General features: G+C 37.7%; 4 protein-coding genes across 5 annotated transcripts in view; 1 reads left to right on the top strand and 3 right to left on the bottom strand.

The window, feature by feature from the left end:
- Positions 1-14,917, bottom strand: part of yod1 (YOD1 deubiquitinase) — a 132,629-nt gene that overhangs the window by 10,310 nt on the left and 107,402 nt on the right. The gene's annotated exons all lie outside the window — the stretch shown is intronic.
- Positions 93-5,576, bottom strand: phtf1 (putative homeodomain transcription factor 1). 2 transcript variants are annotated; one of them, XM_055222125.1, is made up of 17 exons: positions 5,364-5,576; positions 5,166-5,264; positions 4,903-4,962; positions 4,748-4,817; positions 4,496-4,654; positions 3,966-4,146; positions 3,696-3,792; positions 3,436-3,621; positions 3,113-3,361; positions 2,691-2,819; positions 2,345-2,614; positions 1,938-2,069; positions 1,777-1,863; positions 1,545-1,700; positions 1,362-1,457; positions 1,150-1,275; positions 93-736 (listed from the first exon to the last, which is right to left on the bottom strand). In XM_055222125.1, exons 2-17 carry the CDS (start codon positions 5,193-5,195, stop codon positions 716-718), a joined length of 2,049 nt encoding a protein of 682 aa, XP_055078100.1. In that variant the 5' UTR covers positions 5,196-5,264; positions 5,364-5,576; the 3' UTR covers positions 93-715. The 2 variants fall into 2 exon arrangements, with proteins under 2 accessions (XP_055078100.1, XP_055078101.1); XM_055222126.1 differs by having other exon boundaries at positions 104-736; positions 3,436-3,618.
- LOC117371637 (olfactory receptor class A-like protein 1) lies at positions 6,244-7,191 on the bottom strand. Its single transcript, XM_033967332.1, has one exon. It carries the CDS (start codon positions 7,189-7,191, stop codon positions 6,244-6,246), a length of 948 nt encoding a protein of 315 aa, XP_033823223.1.
- On the top strand, positions 10,538-11,482 carry LOC117371281 (olfactory receptor class A-like protein 1). The gene has a single exon (XM_033966928.1). The coding sequence runs from the start codon at positions 10,538-10,540 to the stop codon at positions 11,480-11,482; it is 945 nt and encodes a 314-aa protein (XP_033822819.1).

The following is a 14,917-nucleotide window of genomic DNA, read 5'->3' as shown; positions in this document are numbered from 1 at the left end:
TGACGTAAAGGGAAGTGGGTGTTGAAAAGGCGCTCATTAATCAAATTATTATTATTATTATGACATTCATAATGTACATGTACCAGGTATTACCCGTTACACACAAAAGAAACACCCGTTAATTTTATTTTATCAGCTTAAATGCCATAAAAAAGTCTTAAAGTGACATAAAGGTACCTTTTCAGTTGAGTCTTAAAATAGAGTAGGTTTCTTCCACCATTTCCCTTGCTCCAACAACTTTACATTAACAATAACAACATTGCACAAATATCTTGCTGTACATTTTTTTCCTTTTGATGGATTTATTTTGAATTTAAAACCATCAGTAAATCCTCAACAAATCCCTGTCATAACATCACTAGAAAGTAATTTAAATATAATATGTGTGTCCAAAAATATACAATTATATTTGTTAAATAATTGTACTAGTTTTGCAGACACCATTATTAAAGTTATACACTGGGGGACATTCATGGTCATAGTTATGTTCCAGATTAGAGGCAGAGGTAATGGAAAGTGCATCAGTTGGGCAGCCAGTAGTGGGGCATGTGACTGATTGTCGAGGCATCCAATGCTTGCCACAGGAAGCTGAATGGCACAGACATTTCCTTAAGTGTCAGTAGGTTGGCACACATTTGATTTGTAGATTAATGAGATGCACACGCAGTATGTCTCATCTCCAGTGTTCATCTGATAGTGGTTTGCCAGGTTCACATTAAGACTTGATCTTCCAAAGCTGAGGAGCAAAAACATAGCATATTTTAAAATGTGTTGCTGCTTGAACAATCAGTATTGCACAGACAAAATGTATTTCAATAGTTTAATTCAATGGGAAATGCATTTTGTAAGCTTTATGCATTGCATTTATTATTCAAATATTGAATTATTTCAAAGTCATTCCATTAATTAAAGCCAGAGGGTAGTATTGTGCGTCTTACTGTCACTTCAAAGAAGAAAGAAGAAACTTTCTTAGGCATACAGGTAAATAAATATTTCTTTCAATCCTGTTAAATTACTGTAGTGTTAATAAAACTGATTGAATGTGTACACCATTAAAACATTTACCGTAATAGAGCAGACATTTCAAAACAGACTACCTAATGACACTTGTGCAAGCAATAAATATGAAAAAAGGATTTATGTATTTACTCTGATGTTGAAGCCCAGCAGGTCACTGACCACAGCTGACACAGCAGACAGAATGACCACTTTAGTGATGTTGTAGATTAGAGGGTTCACAGTCAAACCCAAAAGTCTGAATGGAGTATCCAGCTCCTAAAATAGATGAGCACTATGTAAGCAAACTGTAGTCAATGGTACATTTTAATATAAATACAAGACATCATCCAATTTGAGCTTACCTTCATTAGTTTTGTTGCCAGCTTCAAAACATTGTTAACAATATTTAGTTCCTCTTTTTTGTTGGGTTTCTTCTCCATTTTAAGATACAAGTTAATCTGAAATCACAGTAGATTATTCACCTTAAACAACTATAACCGTATGATTGTATGTACTATAAATGGTGTTTTGAATTGTTCTGTCACCTGCTCAGTGAGTAATACTGAGGAGTTACTGTATTTGCTGGTTGTCTCAGAGCCTAAAGTAGCAAGTCTCAATAGAAAGAGTAGGAGGGAGGGTCCCCACACAACAAGCTCCCAATTAGTTAAAGATTCCAGATACATTTTATGATTGTGCAAAAGCTGAAGAAGAAACATTTTAAAACAACTTAATAGCAATTCCATAGAAAATGTAGATAGAAAATACTAAACAACTGACCTGGGCGCAGACAATGAATGAAATAGAAAGTGCTAAAAGGAATATTGTGGAGACAATGACATCAACAGAGCGCTGAGGCCCCCTTCTCTGAAAAAAAAATAAAAATTAGATTTTTCAGAGCAATCGTGAAAAGAACCTGGTAGTTTGAGGTTGGTACATACTCTGAGAAAAGAGCGTAGAGACAACCACATCTTTATGTTCTGCACTTTCTTCAGTCGAAAATGAGGAACCTCAGACTTCTTGGCCTTTCGAGCTGAGGTTAGATGGCTAAAGAACTTGGCAAATAGAAGTCTCTGTAAAAACGTATACGGAAGTTATCAATATGGCTTGGTGGGCTACAATAAGATGATAGTGAAGGAATTAGCTTTGGATGCACATTAAATATATTTTCAAGATATAAAGTTGTCAACATGAAATTAAATCTAATACCACATAATAAATTGTTTAAAAATACCACTGGGTTATTACTGTGTATACAGTATATGGGTTAAATAATACAGGTTTCTGGATTTACGGGAAGTGATTGGCTATGTGTTTGAGACAAATAGATAAGCAAGCACCCTCTCACCTGTTTATATGTTCTTTCAGCCACACACATCATAAAGAAGAATAGTCCAGTGAGGCAGATTCTTTGCACTGTAGTGATAAAGTAAAACACATAGGCTTTGGCATCAGGTGGTCCCACTGCCATCTCCAATACCTCAGACATGGCCGTAGAGCTGAGGCTAGACATGTTCAGTTCCTCAGCCAGTCGAAATGCAAAAGGAAGCAAAGCCAATGTGGCTGTAACCACTCCACCAAACATCAGGTAGCCTACACCCTGCTCTACCATCTTCACCTGTTATTGCAAAAGCACATTTGTGACACTTAATTACTAAATACATTAAACAAATCTTTCTTATTTAATTGTGTACCCGTGTTAGGATGATTCCACTTATCTCCAATACTGACATGTCGACTTTCTTACACTCGCCCTGTTCCCAAATAATGGCACTAACTTTGTCCTTGGATGGATGACAAGCCTGAAGCCATGACAGTTGGTTCTAAAAACAAGAAAAAGTAAGACTCCATTGAATACCATTCCAATACATTCAATAAATTATAACTGATTGAGAGACAACTGTGCACTAAAGCCATTTACTCCAATCAAACAGCTGAGGGCGCCATTGTGTAACGATAAAATCCAAGTGCGATCTAAAGCATAGATAAATAAAATAATTACAAAAAAATGACTGTCAGAGAGCTCTAAATTTAAATTAAGGGCGCTTAATATATTTTCCAAATGAGTGTTTTACAAAACAACAGTATTCATACTGTATGTGTTGGTGATTCTTACTCCTGTGATGCTCTGATGTAGACTTTCATCATTGTTGCTCTGAGAGGAGCTTTCCCGGAGAGCCATGGCCCCTCCACTGTACCTCGCATTGGCTTCACTGTCACTGCTCCCTGTTGAGACCGTGTCTGGGCCCTGCAGAAGCTCCTCCCACATTGTGTCATCAGTGTCCGAGGCATGACGAGGGCTCACATTTGGCTTAAGACGCTCCAGTTCTCGGGGTTTCATCCTGACAGCAGACACATTTCCCACCTGAAGTTTCCGTAAAGACACATTCAGAAATGTGTCTGTAGAGCAGTGAATTCAAATATTACATTTGTGCACACCTGAGGTTTCACAGCAGGTTTACAGTGAGACTTTACATTTCTTCTTCTGACAGTGAATGTTGAATGTGTTGTTTCATTGTCTTCTCTATGAGGTAGTGCATGAGGATCCTCCATTGATTGTACTCCATATTCTTCATCACTTGACAACTCATCAGAAGCTCCAAAGCCACACTTATTGTTGTTCTGCTAGAAGATATTATAATACCATAGTAATTAGGAATTATATTATGTTAATTTACACAAAAATACAAAGAGCACACCTCATTTTTCTTTTCTGCGTTTGTTCCATCTGGTAGAGGGACATCCACACTGTCATTCTTTTCCTCAGACCTTTTAGGATATTTGCTCTTCCTTGGCCTAAGATATTAAATAACGTTAAAGGTGTGAAAAACACTACATGAAATGTCACAATAAAAGCCAGCGTATTGTGGTTTGGAGGCCTTTGGGAAAGAATGCTTTTGTGTAGTCAGTGGATTTTTGCCTGAGCCAAGTGCACATGTGTGCTCAGAGCCTAACAATGGTGCCCCTACCTCCTCCTGCGAGCTGGGCTGGTTGTGATGCTGGCAGCTGGACTGCCTGAAGGCCACCGGCTGGACTCAGTCGACACGATTTGGCAGTGCACAGTCCCCAACAGCAACATAAGACACATGGGACCAAACACCTCACTGGCATTTGCCCCAGGGACGTCCAAGTACAGCACCACAGCAGCAACTGAAAAGTGCAATAAAAATGCTAATATGTCCCTGTAAATATCTTGGTTGAGGCTCAATTGCACAAAATATAAATGGACTCTAAAACACAACTATGCAGAAATGACACTTTACACACATTTATTTGAGAAATTATACTGCAATTAGTTTTATTTTGGATCAGCTTTATGTAGGAATTTATATTACATAAGTTACTTGACATTTTAATTTGGCATTTCCCCAAAATCACTACTGCAATATTATTAATTTTCAATAAATCCCCCACCTCTATATGGGATAGCATGTATATAATCTGGATTTTGTTACAATAGTTGTTCAAGATTTTTAAAACATTGATTTTGTGGGCAAACCTTGTAATAAGTAGAGTACGAGGATACATATGGAGACACACTTGGAGGTCACCTGGATCCACCACTGAAAGAAGAAAGGAAAGAGCAGCACTCGCACCAAACCCTTCCTCGTCAAGGCTGTCCAGGGACTCTCTGGTTTAGCCTTACTAAATGTTGACCCTGAAATAAAATTATTCAAATTATACAAGTAAAAATTATTGCAATACATAATTAACTACAAATTATTACAATTCACAAATCACACATAATTACCTCGTACTAAATCAACATCTATGAGGTCTGGTTTGATGTGGCAATTCTTCTTTGGCTTAGTATGTAATCCCTGGCCAGATAACACGAGTATTTGTATCACTAGCACTGACAAACCGCACAATGAGATTAGACTTTGTAAAATAACTTTATCTTACTTTTAAATCGGGTTGTTGCTCCAAAGATTTCTCCCAGACTTGCTGGTCATAGGCACCAATCTGTAACAACAGAATTGTAACAGCAAAGTTTTCCAATGTTACTGATGTACAATAAGACTTCAACAAATAAGACTATAGAACACAGAGCTGAATGTTTATATTTAGGGAAATATATTGTCAAAAACTCCAATTTTCACATTTTATCATACACTCGATTAGTATATGAATCAAAACAATAGAATTATATGCTATAATATGCTTACCTTTTCCTGATACCAGGCTATTCGGGCCATTGTAATAATCTTTCACTGTGAGCTCCTATAGTCAGGTCATTTCACAGCAAGAACTGGACGAGTCGATTTCTGTTTACAAAACAAAACCAGAACTACTACTTATCGCTAAGGGGGAAAAAAAAAAACAATAAAAAAAATACATACAGGTAAACGGGAAACGAAACATACCTGATCAGGAATGTACTTCTTGTTAAAACTCGGAATTTGTGCCAAGAAATCATCCCAAACGTATTGATATGTGACTGTTAGCGTTTCACAATTTGGAAATTGAGATATTAGCAATACATTCTGGATGATCAAACGCACAGTGAGGATCTAAACATACAGCTTACAACATTTTAAAAACTTTCTCAATCCTCAACTTCCCATTTCCGGGGTTTGTTTTGTTAAACATACAGTACCATTTTCCCCTCGATTTTGTCCTTCAGGCTCCTAGCGCACACCGGCGAGACGCGCTTTTTCAAAATAATGTAACTAAATGCCTATATTAATCATCGAAGAGCTATAGTTGCAAAGTAGAGTATATTTAGAGTTTTATATCACCCAAGTTTATTCTATAATGAAGCATTATTAAAATACAAGTCTACCCAATGAGTGTATGCTGGGGAAAATGCAGCGAGTCACACGTAAAACATTTGATTTGATTTTATTTTCATGTGTTTTGTTATTACTATTATTAAGCATTAAAGTTTGAAAATCAACTCAAACAACTAGAGTAACATTTTGTTATGGACCACGGGTCTACATTGTACGCAGTAAAATATAATAAAAGTACAATACACTAGATATACTGGGCAACTGCAAAACATTTGTTGCCTTGTTGATTGTGGGTCAGTGATGATCTTTGGTTATTTGGTATAATGAACCTTAAATGTGCATGTCTATCTAGCATTTATTTCAATACAGTTATTATTATTATTTTTTTTTTATTGCTGACAGATCCTGTCAAAAACATGCATTCTTACTCTGAGCCAGGTGACCTCACCACACCTGTAACTTAACCTAGACCTCAGATGAGTATGTGTTTATTTTCAGGTCATAGTCCATGTTATTTACTAATTGTCACTTCTCTAGACTCTTTTGTGCTGCCGGATGGTTGTTCTTGCTCTGCTGCACATACAATTTTGGTCTTAACTTTCTTGTTTGATGAAATAATAAAGTATGGACTCAGAGAGGCATAACAGGAGGAAAAAAACACCCTCATATCAGCCACTACTGGTGACACCTGTGGCACAGTCAGCATGTAGATCCATATGACATTATCTATTCCAAAGAAAACTGCATAGAGTACTACCAAAGTCACCACAGTTTTGGCTGCTCTGGTTTCCCCACCTTGAGTGCGCCGGATGCCCCTAACCTGACGACTGTGGCGGTGGAGGAGAAGTAGGATGTATCCACTTGACGCTAACATGAGTGCAACAAAGGCAAAATCCCTCCCAGATACTGCTATGCCATTTATAACATAGGATAGATTGTCTCTGAAATCAACATGGCAGAAGCCCAGATTGAGAGTAAAGGCGGGGACAGTGCCGTTTCGTGGTGCCATAGAGAAAAATGGAGCAGCAATGCAAATAGCCATGTTTAAGAACCATAAACCTGCAAATGTGGGAAGTACAAGAGAGGGTAGAGCTAGTTTTAACCTGGAAAGACAAGGGCCAGCTGGGGCTATGGTTACAGCTTGGAACACACTCAACATACAAGTGATGCAGACTGATAAGGCACGGCCGATTCTGTAGGCATAGATCACCACCTTGCAGCTAGCGTCATTTAGAAGGTCTCTAAGGCCAAACACAGTCATGGTTTGGGGTACACCACGAGTAAGGAGCAGTAAAAGGTTGGCAAAGACAAGGTGGCAGAGTATCATGTCCACAGGGAGAAGTTTGGGCTCAGAGTAGATAATATGGGCATAGGCCAAAAGGACAGCAGAGTTCCCCAAAATGCCCATTCCAGTCTGGAAGAGGAAGGAGACACCTTTGATGGTCAAGCAAAGATCCATAATGCAAAATCTGCAAGGGCAAAAATAAATAACACAACAAACAAATATCTAATAAATGACACCAAGTTAATTACATCAAGGCAAATGCATGGACATCTTGTAATTTACATGCAAAACAAGGATCAACCCAATATCTAGTTATTCATTTATTACTAAATTTAAAACTGAAAACAATAGTAATGTCTCAAAATGATCATCTCACCTGAAGTGGTCAATGAAGCGTGAAGCAAAGAGATTAATGGGACATGTAATTTCCATTTATAGTCTTACACTTCCCATGAGAGTATTGGGAAATAGTAAAATGTTCAACCCAACCCTACAATTACACCAAAGTGGTCTCAGAAGACTCTATACACGGCTCTAGTGGGAATAATATTAATATTAAGGTCATGTTTTATTTGAGACGGCATTGTATTTCTTTGTGTGAAGATCACTTTCATGAAGCGTATCAAGAAAGAAGATGTGTAATAACTTTCCATTGAAAGTATTGGCATTTTTTTAATACTGATGTTGGTTGTTCTCAGTTTATGATAAACTTAATGAAACATTACACTCTAAAATTAGGTTTATTCAAAGTAAAATCCCTGTGACCATTACAACATGATCATAGACATGGAGCCAGAGTGGTAAGGCAGAGGGCATACAAAACCTTACCATTTATTCTGTCTTGTAAAGCTAGCCCATGGTCAAGTGAAGAAGAAAACATGTACTTTAGGCTACTTTCAAAATGTTTCAGTTTAAAGTTGCAGTGTAAAATATGATGCATATAAATCATATTTTTACATTCATACAGTTTTGCATCTTTTATACTCCATAACAATGAAGCCAACTTCCGTAAGTTAACATCCGTGACAGCAGTGCTGACAGGCCATTGAGATAACACATGTAAATCTATGTAAATCTTGACAATTTGACTGATATGTCCTTGATCATAAATTGTACTCTGTATGAGAGCATGTCAATCTTGAGACAAATTAAACTGTGCTGTAGTCCTGTGGCATAAACACAGAGCTGGCTAACCCCTGCAGAGACAACAGTGCAGTTATTGTTGATGCCAAAGCAGCCTGATGATTCCTTGAATAAGCCATCAGGAGGCTTTTAGATGCTCAGCTGGTGTTCTGGCCTCCTCCTCCATAACCTGGGAGTATGTTAAAGACACAGAGGAGTGAGGCAATTAGGCCATAACAATGAAAGCCTGTGCTAATTGGGGGCACAGGGACACACATTATTCATTCATGTCTTCAATGTTCATCTCACATTGAAGACATGTGTTACGTCTGACCTTCCCCAAGTGGTAACATGTTTTTGTCTTCCTTTAAAAATCAAGATGCTCTAGTGCCCCGCTAACCCTTTCCATTTTAAAGTTTTACCAGTGGACTTTGACAGTGAGGAGAAGTTACGTTCCTCATGGGAGCTTTCCCAGTAATAAGGAAAGGGATCATTTATTATTTTTCAGTGTGTTCTTTTTTTTTTTTTTACATGTTTACACGTTCAGAGAGCTAATTAAAATGGCATGTTCAAGCACGTTTCTCTCGGGGGAGGGAGTTTTATGTGCAGAAAAATCCAGGCCATTTCCCCCAACGGCTTAGACATGTGTTCTGTTCAGGCTTGATGATGTAAATATGTTTTTATCCATTAAGAAGTTCATAGTTGTTCATTACAGCATCTGATAATTCACTTTAGGTAAAAGTTCACATGTAAGTATGTAACATTTTATGCACACAAGCTTAGGTTTACATATGAACATTTGGGAATATCACATAATTATTAAATATATTAATAGAAAGGCAACATGCCTACGGTAAAAGGCATATAGAGATAGAGAGACGGTTTAACACATAACAGTACCAAAAAAGTTCATATACTCCACTCCCGGTTTAGTCTGAGGCACTCTGTCCTCCTGGCTCAGGCTCACACAGCGGCAGTGTCTTAATGTGGACCTGCTTTAACATTAGCAGCTGTAGAGTGGGGTCAGGATTAATTTAAATTATTTATTCATTCTACTCCTGTTGAGCACTGTACACCATGTACAAAAAAACAAAAACAAAACTCAAACAGAACTATATGAACAGTTAATCAATTATTACTTTAATTAACTCAATTATTACCACAGTTAATCATAATCTGAATCACTACTTACTAATTAGGAATTGTATTTCTGGAGCTATTAAAGTATTTTTTTTGTGGATCAATATGTTTATATGTAAGTATGTCTGAGTCTGAGAATTAAAATTTGAGAATTAATGCTTGTATTTCACAACAAGAGTGTGAACCAAAGAGATACTGGTCTGATCTGAAAGGACCTGCCCCAGAGCTGGAGCTAAAAGTGTGACCCCAGTACCTAGTTCATATTCTGTCTGAACTCATATCAACTGGTGACTGGTAAAAAAAAACAACAAAAAAAACAAAAAACAATTGTGCTAATGCAATAGGGTGGCTTATTTTGAACTCATTGGGGAAGCAGAGTAATTGAATTAAGGGTAAGGTTAGACTTACGTTTTCTTTGTATTTTGCCCATCCTTCAATGCCACTGTAGCAACCTGTCAGGAGCAGTGATGCTGCAGTGCTGCATTCTGGGACCCATCTCTTGATCTTGAGCTACGCTTGGTCAGGAATACCGTAATTGGAGGATTGTACCTGTTGTGGATGTTTTGGGGTGATTGGGGAAGACACAGAGAGAAATATGTGAACTGTGCTTGGGAGTCGACCCAAAATCCTTCTTGCTGTAAGGCAAGAGTGCTCCCCACTCATACACGAATTGAACATTCAGTCCTTTTGTTGTGTCATTGGGTTTGTTATTTTGTGTGGTGTGTGGTGATTCACCCGTGCTTGTGTCTTTGCTTATTTGGGTTTTGTATGTCTCTGCTGGAGGACACTGTATCAAACAGTATCAAAACCGTCTTTTCAAATTGATTTCCAGAATAACAAAGTCAGATGAGAAGATAGATTAAACTAACTTATCTGGTACATTTAAAGCATTCACTAAGAGGAGATTTGTTTTAATCCTTGATGAGATCAAAATTAAATGGCCTATTTGTTAACACTTCCCAATTGTTTTAACGGGGCTCTATACCCTGGTATAGTCAATCCCCTTTGGGTGTATTATCTTGTCTGTTTAGCATAGCAATGTGACAGACAGCTGCAGTCATCAGGATTTATCTCTAGTAATTGGAAGCTGAGGGAAGAGAATCAATGGACCGTGGCAAACAAAGCTACCTGTTTAGTGGCATAAAACACATGTTAGCTCACTCCTCCTAGAAAGTCTGTCAGATGGCTTGCATTTCACATTAAGCTTCAAGAGATGTCAAGTCCACATTTCTGAGGCACTTTGCTCCTGATGTACAAAATGTCTTCCGAATTGTTTGTCCGTGGCATGCTCTACTTGTCCCTCACTGTGGTTGGTGTTCCCGGGAATCTTGCAGTAATTATGGCATTTTTGCTTCTGCTTTACCGAGAAAACCGCCTTCTTCCAGCCAACGCCATTGTCCTGCACTTGGCCTGTGCTAACCTTCTAGTTGTGGGTGTCCGCTGTCTCCTGGAAACTCTGGAATCCTTCTCCCTCACTGAAGTCTTCACGGATGTTGGTTGCAAAACTGTAATTTTTATCTATCGAACATCCCGCTCGCTGTCTATCTGGTTGACCTTTGTCTTGAGTACCTACCAGTGTTTGAGCATTGCAGCACCTGGTTCTCACTGGGCCTCTGCACGCGCTGTATTTGCGAAGTATCTTGGTCTCGTTTTCTTTTGCTTATGGCTTATCAATACTTGCATGAGCTCGGCGGGCATTGTGTTTTCCTTTGGCAATCAGAACATCTCCGCCCTCCACGGGATCAACGTCCAGTTCTGTCATGTGTACTTTCCCTCCAGACTCTCCAAAGAAGCCAATGGAGCAGCCCAGGTGGGACGAGACGTAGTACCCATGGTGCTTATGACTCTAGCCAGTTTGATTATTCTCATTTTCTTGTACAAGCACAGTAAGCAGGTGAAGGGGCTTCGAGGGGGCAGTGGAGGGGGGGCAGAGCAACGTGCTGCCAAAGCTGTAGTAGCTCTAGTGACTCTCTATGTGGTTTTGTACGGCGTTGATAATGGGATTTGGGTGTATACCTTGACTGTAAAAACAACAATGAAGTCCTCTCTCATGTCTGACCTGCGTATTTTTTTCTCGTCACTTTACGCGGCCCTCAGCCCATTGGTCATTATTGCGTCTAACAGGAAGGTGCACGGACTGCTCGGGTGTCTAAGGATTGAGAAACCAATTACTGAGAAGGCAACAACTCTCTCTACAATGTGAAAGTATATGAAATTACAAGAAGAGGAAAGGACTGAAATGATGGGTAATTCAACTGCAAAAACTGTTAAAAGATTGAGCTAAAGAGAGATAAAGGATTGTGTCATTTATTTAAGCAATATAAAGGGTTAACAATATTTTTTTGACATTTCCTGCAACAAAGAAAGAAAATATGAATAATTAAGCGAACTTGAATGCATAAATGACACAAATTATGCTTATTCTTGCTACTAACCAATAAAATGTTTATTTTTTTTAAGACACAGCTTCTTGTTTGTTGACTTTGGATTACTATAAGGACATCATTGTATTTCATAGGCTACTATCCCAATGAAATGTTCTCTATTCACTCAGGTCTTTTTTATGTAATTATTTTGCAACTGACAGTTACGTAAGGTAGAAGCACTCCAGTTTTCCATTGTTTTCAGTGTGGCATGTGGCCAGAGGGGGTGTTCTTTAATGTAAGAAAAGCTTTGGTTTATTTGATTCTTTTTATGATGTTTGCATTTTTTAACCATCAAGGATTCGGGGTTTTGCGGCATGAAGACTTTACTTTAGTTCAAGCCAGGTCATTCCAGGTTCACAAAGTTTACCTGACAAAAGTGCTTTCAGAGTAATTTTAGGTAAAACCATTTTCAAATTACTGGACATATCAAATATTACTTAGGCCTACTTTTTCACTTGTATGTGTTCACCTGCCTTAAACACACACACAAAAGTATGTAAACATTGCAGAAGTGTGCATTCTGAATCCAGGGATACTAACCTTTCCTTTGCAGTCAAAACAACATTTTATTAATTTTCATATGAGAGGCTGCTCTGCTAAGTTTGTTACATTGTTGATTGCTTATTCTATATGCAGCTTATTTTATGCTTTTGTTTGAATTTCTCCTGCAGTTTGTATTTGAATCGTCATGATTGATTGCAGAAAGTTCCATTTAGTTGAATTGTCTGTAATTAATCTGACATAAATAATCTTGCACAGTGGCACAAGTCTACACATGGATCTCTGCTGATCTGGCATTTTGCTGTTTGCTTATTTGCTGATGTTCTGTCTTTACCTGTGAAGCAGAAATACCTTTGGTGCATGGGCTAGTTACATTAAAGATATAACATCAACTTGTACAATACACAGTGGTGGAAGAAGTACTCAATTTTCTTACTTTAGTAAGTAAAAGTAAAGATACAGAAGGGAAAAAAAACTTAAGTAAAAGTATCACATGAAAAAATTGTTCTGAATTTTGTTCAACAGAAACAATTGAATGTATTATTTTTTGTTCAAAAAACAAAAACAAAAACTGGGCCTTTTCAGCAGGTCCCATACTATAATGAAAAATACTTTTCAGTCCAGTTAAAAAAATGTAGTGTAGACAGTAGAGATACCTATTAAAAGTAAAAAATAAAAAATAAGTAAAAGTAAAAAACGTCAAATTAGATCTACAAGAGCAGGTTCCAGAGGTGACTGTATGATTCCATCTAGAAAAAGCACTTTTGGACTGAATGTTTTCTCTTTTCGAGCTTCACAAACTTGGAATACTATCCCAGTAACAATACGTGAGCTGCCCACTCTCAGCTCATTTTCAGAACAACTCAGGTCATGGCTGTTAGACAATCAAACTTGTCCACATAATCACTAACTTGAATGGATTTTAGTGGTAATGCTGTGTTTTTGTCTGCACAAGACATTATTGTACATGTACTGTATATAGAATTGCAAATGCAGTTTCTCATGAATGTATAATGTTTAGCTTATTAAGGTGTAGGCTGTGATTATAGGTAGATGTGGTGTATGAGTGGACTGTATTGTGAATGTATGTACTGTAAGAGAGATCTGGTGATCTGAGGGCAGTGGTCTATGGATGAGTTTTAAGATATGAAAGAGGGTTTGTATTTTGTACTTTGTATTTTGCACTTATTGTTTTTATAAGCTGTGGTGTGGCTGTTTTGTTTTTTGTTTTTTTCTAGCAAGGGACAAAGGATGAAAATTAGCACTGGCTATAATCCTGCATATTTACAGGTGTGGGATTTGTTCCTCATGCCTCTGTTCTTAATATGCATTGTCCCTTCATTAAATAATAAACAAACAAACAAAAAAATATCCACTTTAAAATGTACTTAAGTAATGTACAGGTACCTAAAATTTGACATGGACTTGAGTAACAGTTTTCAGTGGAGTAAACAGTTTAAGCGCTGACACAGAAGTGCAGGTTCAGTTTATGCAGTGATATCAACTTGATAAACTGGGCTATGAATGCCTTTTTAAGCCTGCTGGGTGTAAGAATGATAGCTGGTGATTCAATATTCAATTTAATATGTAGCTAATAACTCAGGTTAACCATTTTCCCACAGAGAACTGCATTGCAGCCTGAAAACTGTATTCTTTGGAGATGCTGACTCTCTATGATTGAGTGTGTGGAATTGGAGGAGAAGCAGGTGAGAGTTTTGTAGGTATACTACGAGGGTTTTCAGAGTCATTTTGTAATTGCAGTGTCTTTGAAAAGCAAGGGCACCAAGACATTTTGAGGACATAACAACCTGAGTGAGTGGCAGTCCAAAAGACATAACAACATGGCTGCCAACGTCCTGATGTCACAATAAGTCTTAAGTGCTGGCCGAGTGATGTCGCTGCAGGTAAAGGTGACTTTTCAGTGCTTGTGCAAAACTGGCAACAAAATAGGCAATAGGCAATCTTTTATTTATTGAAAATTATTATAACACAAATTACTTCAATAATATAATTAACTTTCCAACTCAATACACAAATGAAAGAATGTATGAAATTGAGATGTATTTCATGTAGTAGCAGTATAGAAGTGTATGTGCATATATTTATGTAGTGATTTTGTATTGCTCCTTTTAGTATATGAGGTAGTACATAAAAGCAACATTGGTACTTGTAGTAGCAGAAGTAGCACTAGTGTAGTAAAATAGTAGTAGCAGTAGTAGTAGTAGTAGTAGTAGTAGTAGCAATAGTAGTAGTAGGCCTACTTTTGGAAGTTATGTAAGGAACTGAGGATTTCCTCTTTGTAAAAGGTTGGTTAGATCAAAATACAAGAATTTCCAAGTTGCATACTCCATGCAACTTACCCTTCACACCACTGAAATCTGATTGGTTTAGACACAGACTCCGGTGGAATGAAGGATAAATAACATAGATTAAGGTGTTCATTCAAACTGACAGCGTTGACAAAGATGGCTCCCTTGCAGTCATGTCAGTCATTCTGTTAAAAACAATAAAATGTGGGCGATTAGTCCATGAAAAACTGGTTCCAATCTTTCTGTGTTGTGTTTTTCTGAGAAGGGTGTGCCAGACAGGCCTATACTTGCACAAGGTATGGCCCTCACCCCTTGAGCTCAAATGAATTCAGAAAAGACTTAACACCCAAGAAATAAATATTTTCACAAAAATCATTTTTTTCAGCAAATTCAGTTTTCTGT

Source organism: Periophthalmus magnuspinnatus, chromosome 5 (genome assembly GCF_009829125.3).
Source record: "Periophthalmus magnuspinnatus isolate fPerMag1 chromosome 5, fPerMag1.2.pri, whole genome shotgun sequence".
Taxonomy (NCBI): domain Eukaryota; kingdom Metazoa; phylum Chordata; class Actinopteri; order Gobiiformes; family Gobiidae; genus Periophthalmus; species Periophthalmus magnuspinnatus.
Note: the sequence above shows the minus strand (reverse complement) of the source record. Positions and strands in the feature narration are given on the sequence as shown.

Excerpts from the sequence above, each read along its gene's own strand:
- phtf1 (XM_055222125.1), bottom strand. The coding sequence starts at position 5,195 with ATGGCCCGAATAGCCTGGTATCAGGAAAAG. Across the intron at positions 2,615-2,690 it reads GTGGAATCATCCTAACACGG|GTGAAGATGGTAGAGCAGGG; the intron begins GTACACAATTAA and ends TTGCAATAACAG. Across the intron at positions 1,864-1,937 it reads CTCTACGCTCTTTTCTCAGA|AGAAGGGGGCCTCAGCGCTC; the intron begins GTATGTACCAAC and ends TTTTTTTTTCAG.
- LOC117371637 (XM_033967332.1), bottom strand. The coding sequence starts at position 7,191 with ATGGATCTTTGCTTGACCATCAAAGGTGTCTCCTTCCTCTTCCAGACT.
- LOC117371281 (XM_033966928.1), top strand. The coding sequence starts at position 10,538 with ATGTCTTCCGAATTGTTTGTCCGTGGCATGCTCTACTTGTCCCTCACT.